An 11,150-nucleotide genomic window follows, 5' to 3' on the forward strand; every position below is an offset into this window, starting at 1 on the left:
AGGGAGAGTGGGTAGGAAAGAGGGAACCGATTACAAGGAACTATATGTGACCTCCTCCCTGGGGGATGGACAACAGAAAAGTGGGTGAAGGGAGATGTCGGACAGGGCAAGATTTGACAAAAATAACAATTTATAAACTGTCAAGGGCTCATGAGGGAGGGGGAGCGGGGCGGGAGAGGAAAAACGAGGACCTAATGCCAGGGCCTTAAGTGGAGAGGAAATGTTTTGAGAATATGTTTTGAGAATGATGAGGGCAGTGAGTGTACAAATGCGCTTTACACAATTGATGTGTGTATGGATTGTGACAAGAGTTGTATAAGCCCCTAATAAAATGATTAAAAAAAAAAAAAAGAAGGAGCTTCATATACAAGAGCAGTTGAATATTGAGAAAACAGCCCAGCCCAGTCCAGATCAAGTCCATAAGTCTGATACTGTTTCTTCAATATTAGCCCATATTTTCGATACCAATCTTTATAAAGTCCTCTCCAGACTCACAACACACATGCAATGATGCCAAATGCAGGAAGATCACAGGCCAGTGGGTGGAAAGTCTTATGGATCCAGTGGTGGTGGAACCATCTCAGCGCTGGCAGGGGTCTCCATGTGGCTTCTCCAGGTCTGAGACTCTAGGGTCGTTTCATGTATCTTGTCAGCTGCAATGTCTTCCAGGGAGTGAGCAGAGAGAGTCTTTCACCTCCAAGGAGGACTACAGGAGTTCCCAGAATCCTCAGGAGAAGGCCATGCCCACCCAGAGGCCTCATTGGCTATGACCTGATTGACAGGCTATCTCCATCCCTTCACTCTTAATTCTCTCAAGTTGACAAACGATTATATAACTACCACGTAACTGTACTACATACAGTTAAAAATTATGTTTTAAAAGCCACATCCTTCTAAGTGTTGAAGTATTTGCACTATCAGATATCATTTGCTAAAATATTTATTAGTTTCAATTGAATGGGTATCAAGGTAAGGTGAGCATCTATAAAGCTCATATTTCTTCCCATGGTTTTTATGGATTTAAACTACCAATTCATTTGAGGAATGTGCATTTTTTTTCTTTCTTTCCTTAGTTGTTTATTTATTTTAAGCAGGTTTATTGGCTAAGGAATATATGAATACTGAGAAAGGATGCTAAAATAATGCAGAGGAATGGAAGAAACTAGTAGTTTAAGACCTAGTTTTCCTTTGGAATCCTGGGCTCTGATCTTGTTCTTTCAGGGGAATAACAGTGAGTGAATGAGTTGATTAAAAACTCTGGTCCTCTTTCTTCCTGTACAAAATGGGAATAATCATAATTACCTGCACCTCACAGGATCCTTATTATTTAATATTTGCAAAGTGTTTTGAGATCTTTGAATGAAAAGTGCTGAGCAGTGAAATCAAAGTTCCGTGGAATTGGAATGAGAGTCTGTAGCTCCGACCTTCCTCCCCGTCTCATTGTCCTCTTTCTCTCTAGATGTTACTGATGGTCACCATTCAGCTGGTGGTTACCACTTCTCCCTAACCCCTTTTCTATTTGCAATTCACTTCAGCCTAACATAGATATATCTAGGCCTTTAGTTTACCAGTAAAGTGATATTTAATATTTTTTAAAAGGTAAATCGCCACTGAAAATCAATGAATTAATTTGTCTCTTCCAAGCTATTCGTTTCGCAAGTCCTCCCACACACTGCAGTAGCTGTCTTTCTGAAGAAATGCCCTGTGCAAAACTCCCCTTGCCTCCTTCCTGCTTCTAAGGCCGCTCTAAACTCTTTAGCATCAACCTCAGAGCTCTCTGTAATCTGGTCATCTTTCCATCTTATGGTCACTGTAGCTACCCCAGAACTCTTCTCTCCCACACCTTACACCATGCCTTCCTACCTCAGTGCCTTTCATCAAGCTGCCACCCTTTCACCAGTCTTTTCTGCGTATGTTCAGATCTTTCCCAAGCTTGGTAACCTTTCCCCCAAAGCATTGCATGGTTTCCCTAACTGGACACAACCTTCTCTTTTATAGAATTTGATTGATTACCCTCAAGGACCTTTTCCTACCTTTCTAATTTAGCTGCTACCTATATCTTACCTCCCTCTTAGACTGTAAGATTGAAGGTAGAAACCATGTTTGATGAATGACTAGGCAAAGTAAGACTAATACATGGATTAGAGATGTGAGATTCAAACTATACTTTTTTTTAATATTGATTTACTAGGTCTCATTGAGGTGATCTCTTAATAGATTTACATCTTGTATGTTAGGAATAGAATATTAATTGGCAATATTTTCATCATTGCCATTATCCTTATTGCTTATAAGACTACAACACACAGCTATTTATTTCTGTGTTGTTTTCATTGTTACCGCTTATGTATCTCTAAAAGATGAGACTCAAAGGGACTGGAAACAAACAGAGTTTTCTATTCTTTATCTCAAATCAGATGTCTGAGTCATCTGTACTGTTGTTCGGTTTCTCTTCTTAGCTCTCAGTATGGGAATGTGGTTTCAACATCCTTAATATTGTTTTCCGAAACTTTCTCTTAGAGGAAGACTATGCTATATGAAATTCTATTCACTGAAATATCTAAGCCATAGAGTTGAAGGGTCTTATCAGTTATGATCAAGACTAACAAGTAGTATCTTAAAGGTGATGGCTTTAGAAAGTTGGGTTTTAAGAAACACAAAACTGCAGGAAATTGTACCCATATTTTATAACCTGTTTCTTTGACCACATGGTCAAAGTCCTTTGTTTCCTGCATTAATATTCTAAAACTAGGACATGTCTTGATGGTGGAAGCATGAAGATACGTGGCCTGTTAGAGACATTGGACAGATTACTTAACCTGTCTGAACCATAATTGCCTTGGCTTACAATACCTTTCTTGGGCTATTGTGATAACCAAATGAGAAAAGATCTACGCATATCTCATACGTTTTTAGAAAAATTCAAGTTATTATCAAGTTATAAATCAAGAGACAGTGCTGTCATAGGTGGTCATCTGGTTGAATTTTGAGATTTGTGGGAAGTTTAGAGATTTGTCATATTTAAAACTAAACTTTTACCAAATTGTATATTTTCTGAGATTGGGGCTAAGAAAACCTCCTCTTATTGGATAGATGTGGAGGAGTTTGTTTGTGTAAGTTTTGGGGAGAGAGATAGAGCACTAACCCATGCGTTACCGATAGACATGTTCATGTGTACAGAGAGAGAGACGCTAAGGGAGTACGTAAAGTCTCCTCTGAAGGGATAAGACGTCAGAATTGTAGTTGTTCTTAGGTTCCTTCAGTTCTGCTGCATCGCCATTCGATGCAAAACAGAACCACTGCCCCGTCCTGTGTCATGCTCACCATTGTCCTTATGCTTGAGAATTTTACTGAACCCTTATTTAATGATTTCCCCTTTTATGATTTCCTCGTAGGCTGCCTGCAGTTTCACTGGTGCTTAGCACATAAAATACTTACCTTAAAAAATGACTTATTCAGAACTCTTTTCTCCCATAGTTAAAAAAAGACCATCAGTGTGTGTTTATAAAATAGTACTATTATAGGATTGCTATGAATTGGAATTGAGTAGATGGCAAGAGATACTATAATCCTTTCTTATCTATTATAAGGAGTTCGGCATGACCCATTCTCTCAAAAATCTTACCATCCAATGATGACTGGCCAGTAATTAGCAAATCCCATTAACCCTACCCACGATGAGTGAGTAGGAACTGAAATGAATGAATATGATACTGAATGAGGTGCAGCATGTAATCTTAGAAGAGAAGGAGCGCAGTGTGTGCTGAAGGAATTAGAGAAGGTGGCACATATACTTTGATGCTTCAGTGTGCCATTAGGATAAGTAAGGCTTCCCCAGATAGGAGAGAGAAAGGAGTCTGCCATAGGAATGGAACGTGTCACTTCCAGGCAATTATTTCTATGGGGCTCTAGGAATCTGGCCTGAGCAGAGCAGAGGAGGTAGAGCATTGGGTAATATGATAAAGTTAACTACTTAGGGTGAGACTAGATTTGAGAGAGTTGAGGTAAAAAATATTCGATCTGCTCCTTTAGTACAACAAAGTCATTTCTGTGCAAGAGAGTGAAAAACGGAGGGTGATTAGTCAGGCAGTGGTTATCAAGACTGAATGGAGCAGAAAGGATGTCCAATACCTCCGGCGATATTATGATCACAAAATATGAGACAGCAAAGGCTGAACCAAGGTGGTGGCACTACACCGGAGAGAAAGCTGAGGGAGACGGGAAACATTTTGAAGGAAACGTGAAGAGGGGCTTCTTGACCAAGTAGATTTGGAGGCTAGAAGAAAAAGGGGTTCCCAAACTTGATTTCAAGATTTCTACCTAGTGATTTGCATTGCCCAGAACATTAAGAACCATTGACACAAACAAAAATCAGAAGGGAGCCGTGTTCTGGCAAAACAATCTTTGAGTTTGATGTTAGATCCATTAGACTTCAAGGCTGGATAATTGATCGGCAGTGTGGAAGAAGTGCTACTCAGAGTACCATGCTGGAGATGAGCTGAATTTTAACCAGACATAATTAATTGGGCTTGGGCTTCACGCTGAAAGCCAAGCAGTATTTATTGAGCTGCCATTTAGTCCCCTGACTTATAGAACTGAGGATAAAATGATAATCTTCGCTACTTTCCTAATCAATATATGATTAATAAAAGGATGAGTGACACCAAGTAAACTCAGGATGACTTCTTTAAGGGTAGAAATGGTATCATCAAAAGACTCAATACTGTAGCAGTGATAATAAAAGAATCATCGAACTCAGTATTCTAAGATAACGCCTTATCATACTAGCAGTAGGGTGTAGTTATTAAATTTATTGTATTTCCCTGATTCTAAGATTCACACACACACACCCCCACACACCCATACACACGTTTTAAGATCCCTGAAATTGGGATGTGACTTACAATTAATGTCATCTCAGTATTCTTGTTGCTGAGGCAGCAGTCACAGCATAGTTGTCACCGTTTTAATCAATTTATCTTATTTTTCTTTCTTATATATGCAAAAGAGTTATATATGGTAAAAAATATGCCAAAGTTTAAAAGAGCTCTTTATCAGTATAAAACAAAAGTTCTAAGAAAGAAAACAATACTTTAATTGACTTCCCCCACCCTTCGTGGTAGATAAAATGGCGTGTTTCATGAAGATGATATTTTAAATTGATAAAATATGGTAGTAACAGTTAGCTGATCACAGCACATAGGTCATGATTGTGATATGGATGGCTAGAACAAAGTATTCTAAATTTGCATTCTTTGCTCTAACATTGACCTAAATTCCAGGAACCCCTGGAGTTGCTGTAATTTGTAGTGGGAGCTTTAGGCAAAAGGATTTTCACTCAGGAGCATAACTACTGCCTGCCAGGAAGGGCAGCCTTACTGAGGGTCCATTTCCTCCCTGGGGAAGAATCCATATAGCATTCACAAATGCCCAAGAATTTGCAGAATGGATCCTGATGGTTATTCAAACCCAGTTACCCTTTCTAACCTCAGACTGTTGTGCAATCCAGGCACTTCTCAGTGTGTTTGCTAAATGTGCAGAGTGAGTGAGAATCTGCAAGGAACGTTTCTTGTCTTGAGGGTTGGTAATAAAATCTCATAGTGGGAGATCTCTTTAAAAAAAAGCGTGAAAAGCATTCAGTTCCCTGTAACAGAATTTTTGCCCATTTCTGCAATAAGACCTGTTGACTGGAGGTAGGTAGCTTTTTCATTTACTGATAGAATCACAGGGCTTTTTCCTAAGGACTTGCAGAAGACAATAACCAGGGCACCTGTGTATCTATCTTCATGAACGCCTCAGCTCCAGAACAGAGAAGGAGGAATCCAGTTAGAGGGTCGGGGCTGGGGATGCATGTGTCTCTTTACTACTCAGGGCCAGCAGGGAGGGGCTAAAGTGAGTCCCAAGTCCTTCACCATCGGATGGTAACCTTGAGTTCGTCTATAGGTACATTTTCATGCTGCTTATTCATCGAGTCTAATTGGCTTCCTAGAACAGGCTTGCAGATATAGAGCCAAATATAGAGCAGAGCAACCCCCTGGCAAACAGGAAAAGATTAATTTTGTGGTATGCTGTTAAGGGACTTCCCAGGAAACTTCAAAAGCACAGGAAGAAGCTGCGTATTCCAAAATGTGTAAGATGCCACTCAGCTTTTAAGAGGTATGCTGAACCCAAAACTCTCTCTTACACACACATGTGGAGGCCGGCGCCGGCTCGCACTCACACACACAACCTTTTTTTTTCCAATATGAAAAGAAGCTGCGCGTCCTTTTGATGGGGCTGTGTAGTAACCAGAAAAGCCAAGGGGTGAAGGGCCTCAGAGAGTTAGAGGAGATACGTGTGGTGTCTACATATGGGAGGCATTTGAAATTGACTTCAATGCTGTTTGAATGCTGACGTTTCCAGTTTCTTAAGCAGACACATTGTTTTCATGACATCGGCCCCAGGCACAGACACATCATTAAAATCAATGCGGAAAATGATTTCTGTTTGGAAATAAGCAAAACATTTTCAATGACGACCACCCAGGTGTAATAGAAAGAGCATTTAGACCCAGAATGGGGAGGCTTGGGTTCTAATAGAAACTTTCTTCTTGACAAGGTAAGTCCTTCAGAGCCTTTTGTTCCCTTATCTGTAAAACAGACTGGCTTCAGGAAATTAGCCATCTTCTTTGCTCGGTGGGAGGGCAACGAACACCACCCCACCTATCAAGGTAAAGCTCCCTGCCGCCTCTCCTATTGTGCTGTTCATGCCTAGACAGCACACGGCGAGAAGACCCGCTCAGACCCCTCAGGCCACTGCTGTTCCTGTCATGCGTTCTGCAGGAAGACTGTGTTGCTAACTAGAAAAAAAAGAAAAATTTACTATTACACTTGCGGTTGTTGCTTAGTAACATTTCTGATTTTGTGTTTCCAGTGACAACATGAGCAGAGATCATTAAAAATTAAACTTACTAAGCTGCTGAAGCAGGAGGAAGGAGACGTTGAAGCCACATTTTTTTTTCTTTTCACTTGCTCACCAGCCATTTCATCTCAAGCTCCGTCGTAGGGCAAACATTGCACGCCTCTGGTTTATAGGAGCCCACATGTTACACACTGCTGACATTAAGCTGTGTCTGGTGCCCCTGGCGTTCATCACCAATCCATAAAGAACCCTGACCCTGCAGGATGGCCTGGGATGACAATCAGATGGGCCCCGTTGCACCCCGGTGAAAGCCAGCGCTAACCAGTGTTGTGTCCTGTTTCTCCTTTCTCCTCCCAGTTCCACCAGGTGAGAAGAGTGATGACCATCCTTTTCCTTACTATGGTGATTTCATACTTCGGTTGCATGACGGCTGCCCCCATGAAAGAAGCAAACATCCGAGGACACGGCAGCATGGCCTCCTACCCAGGTGTGCGGACCCATGGGACTCTGGAGAGCATGAATGGGCCGAAGGCCGGCGCCAGAGGCCTGCCTTCCTTGGCTGACACTTTCGAACATGTGATAGAGGAGCTGCTGGATGAGGACCAGAAAGTTCGGCCCAGCGAAGAAAACACTAAGGACGCGGACATGCACACGTCCAGGGTGATGCTCAGTAGTCAAGTGCCTTTGGAGCCCCCTCTTCTCTTCCTGCTGGAGGAATACAAAAATTACCTGGATGCTGCAAACATGTCTATGAGGGTCCGGCGCCACTCTGACCCAGCCCGCCGCGGGGAGCTGAGCGTGTGTGACAGTATTAGTGAGTGGGTAACGGCGGCCGATAAAAAGACTGCAGTGGACATGTCGGGCGGGACAGTCACAGTCCTTGAAAAAGTCCCTGTCTCGAAAGGCCAGCTGAAGCAGTACTTCTACGAGACCAAGTGCAATCCCATGGGTTACACAAAAGAGGGCTGCCGGGGCATCGACAAGAGGCATTGGAACTCCCAGTGCCGCACTACCCAGTCGTACGTGCGGGCCCTTACCATGGATAGCAAAAAGAGAATTGGCTGGCGGTTCATAAGGATAGACACTTCCTGTGTGTGTACACTGACCATTAAAAGGGGAAGATAGTGGATTTATGTTGTATAGATTATATTGAGACAAAAAGTATCTATTTGTATATATACTTAACAGGGTAAATTATTCAGTTAAGAAAAAAATAATTTTATGAACTGCATGTATAAATGAAGTTTATACAGTACAGTGGTTCTACACTCTATTTATTGGACATATCCCTGACCAGAAGGGAAACAGTCATTCGCGCACAACTTAAAAGTCTGCATTACATTCCTCGATAACGTTGTGGTTTGTTGCCGTTGCCAAGAATTGAAAACGTAAAAAGTTTAAAAAAATAATAATAAATTGCATGCTACTTTAATGGTGAATTGATAATAAACTGTCCTCTTTCAGAAAACACAAAAAAAACAACAAAAATTTGAACCAAAACATTCCGTTTACATTTTAGACAGTAAGTACCTGCGTTCTTGTTAGCACTCTCTGTTTTACTGCTTTCCACTTCTGATCGTGTTGGAATTAAAACAATGTCACGGTGCTGCTGTCCTCGCTTTACTGGATGGGGGATGGGAGGGGCAGTACTTTTGTTTGTTTTGTGTTCTTTTGTTTGTTTTGTTTTGTTTTATTTCTTTTTAAACTTTTATTTTTCAGTTTCCACAGGGAGTGGAGATGGGAAAAGAATTTGTTCCGTATGTGTTCTGGTTGATAAAAGATTCGCTTTTAGGTGGTAAGGAAGTCCGCAGTCTCAATCAGATAACTGAAAAGTGAATGAAAATGAAGGCGGTTGAACACCGTGCTCACACTCCACTTCCCGTGGTGCATCTCCCAGGCTCTCCCTTGGGGCAGGGGCAGGGAAGCTGCCTCTGTCGGAAAGGTCCACTCCTCAGAGCACATTCTTTCCCTCCCTCTCCCTTTGGACCCCCCCCCCCTTTGTGCTATTGTTTTCTCTGAAGGAAAAAGGCCAGTTGCACACTTAGAAATATCTTACCATTGCTCTCACGGAGCAAATTTTGCCACCTGGTGGCACTAACATAAGCATGGAGAACAGTGACTTAATTTCTTCTCTTTAGACAGTAACGAGAAAAACAAACAGAAATAACCCCAAGGAGAATTTGTTTTTGTTTTGAGGGGGTAGACATTTGGGTTAGTTGTGGTAAAACTTGCAAAAGGTGGACTTCTGGGTGGTCCCCCAAGTACCTAGATCAGAGCAGGAATCCACATTGCCAGTGAAATGCCACAGAACAGTGCTGTCGAGGCCATGCGGAGCTGACGGAGCGTTTCCAAACGGGTGGTGCGGAGGAGTTTCTGAGTGGCCATCCTGAGGTCTAGGTCAGGGTAGGGAAGGGGACGTGAGACATTCCAAAGGGGAGGCCTCTAAAGGACTCTCAGAGGTGGCTCTGGAATGACACACGGACGGACGTGCTTGGCCCTCACGCTTTAAGTGCCTATATTACCTAACTGCTCGAGAGCGTCTCCCAGGAGGACCGTGTGAAAGCTGACTTACACGCTCCGCCCCTCCTCCTGGTGATAGTTCATTTTGAATAAAGCTGGATTTGCCTAGAGCAGGTGAGGAGCCAAAATGTGGCATTCTGATCCTCAAATAGATGTACGGAGCTAGAAGATGTTGGCTACGTGAACGCTTCTGCTGAAACTAGACTGGAGGAAACCAGGGTTTTATCTTTTCAGAATTACGTAGAGGGGAAGGGGTAGGCAAAGGCTCCAGGCTTCGTGACGAAGGCTACCACCCATAGGCAATCTGGTCCAGAAACACTCCAAGGAGGTGTCTGGGTGTCCAGAAAACCTAGGTTCAAAGGGGCCCTGCTCAATGGAAGAGGCCTGGGCAGAATTGGCAGCATGTACTCCCCAGTGGAGGCTGTAGCCACCTCCATCCTCTGTTTATGGAGAAAGGACCCTTTCGCATCTTGACCTAGAAGTCAAGTCGGGGGCCTGGAAGAGAGTCTCAGTGGTGCTGGGGGCAAAATGGGCCTCATCGAAAATTCGTGCTAAACCCATTTGCCATTGTCCAGCCTTGAAGATGTTAGTGGTCAGACCTGGTCAGGGTCACAAATAAAAGAAAATCCTAAAGTCATTGCTGTATCTTAGCCGGGTGAGGGCTAAACAAGAGAATGACCACCATGATCCAGGGACTGAAGCTACCACCAGCAAGTCCTTTGCCCTGTTCACTCTTTCCTGTAGAACTCAGCCTGCCCTTTACACTCATTTGCGTATGTCTCATTACAAGAAGGAAGTAAATGATCTTCAAGACGAAATCGTTCAGGTTTATTTTGTGCCGTTTGAAAATAATGTCTTTGTAATTATGTTTAACATGTAATGAATGCTTGGAAGACTATCTGCTGTATGCTAACTTTTTTCAGCTTCCTTTGAGGGACACATTTTTTACACATGCCCCCCCCAGGCCCCGCCCCTTCCCATCCCCAGGGGGGCGGAAGTCCCCATCAACTTCTCCATTGATGACAAGGGCCAGATGTTAGGTGGTTCCATAGGCGACATCCAGCAATTGTGTGGTCAGCAGCATTCTCTTCTCAGATAAAAGATACCACAGTCACATGCTTGGTGGCTTATGTTGACCTAAGATTTATTGTGTTGAAATCTCCCTCTGTTGCTGTTCGTTTCTGTTTTGTTGTTGTTGTTCTGTTTCGTTGTTTGGTTTTTGTTCTTTAAGTCTTGCTGTGGTCCCTTTGTGGCAGAAGTGTTTCATGCATGGCAGCAGGCCTGTTGCTTTTTTATGGTGATTCCCATTGAAAATGTAAGTAAATGTTTGTGGCCTTGTTCTCTCTATGGTAAAGATATTATTCACCATGTAAAACAAACAAAAATATTTATTGTATTTTAGTATATTTATATAATTATGTTCTTGAAAAAAAATTGGCATTAAAACTTAACCGCATCAGAAGCCTATTGTAAATACAAGTTCTATTTAAGTGTACTAATTAACATATAATATATGTTTTAAATATAGAATTTTTAATGTTTTTAAATATATTTTCAAAGTACATAAAAATCTGGGGGTTGTGGGTTTTTTTCTCTTCACTGTAAAACAAACATGAAAACGTGTTTTACTATAAATACGTGTGTTCCTTGTTTTAACCAACCTGGCTAGTTTTTACAATTAAACAGCCCTCCGCAGAGGATGCTTGTTTCCAAGCATGGGGAGGCCAATC

The 11,150-nt window shown here is 42.2% G+C and overlaps 1 protein-coding gene across 3 annotated transcripts in view; it reads left to right on the plus strand.

Moving 5' to 3' along the window:
- BDNF (brain derived neurotrophic factor) overlaps positions 1–10,899 on the plus strand; it is a 65,170-nt gene extending 54,271 nt beyond the window's left edge. For all 3 annotated transcript variants that reach the window (XM_004708253.3, XM_045290961.1, XM_045290960.1), the window contains exon 2: positions 7,258–10,899. In XM_004708253.3, the coding sequence (XP_004708310.1) occupies positions 7,258–8,025 (768 nt within the window). In that variant the 3' untranslated portion in view covers positions 8,026–10,899. The remainder of the gene's footprint in view (positions 1–7,257) is intronic.
- Positions 10,900–11,150: the final 251 nt, after the last annotated feature.

Source organism: Echinops telfairi, unplaced genomic scaffold (assembly GCF_000313985.2).
Source record: "Echinops telfairi isolate 266 unplaced genomic scaffold, ASM31398v2 ScPeMD7_60;HRSCAF=208, whole genome shotgun sequence".
NCBI lineage: Eukaryota > Metazoa > Chordata > Mammalia > Afrosoricida > Tenrecidae > Echinops > Echinops telfairi.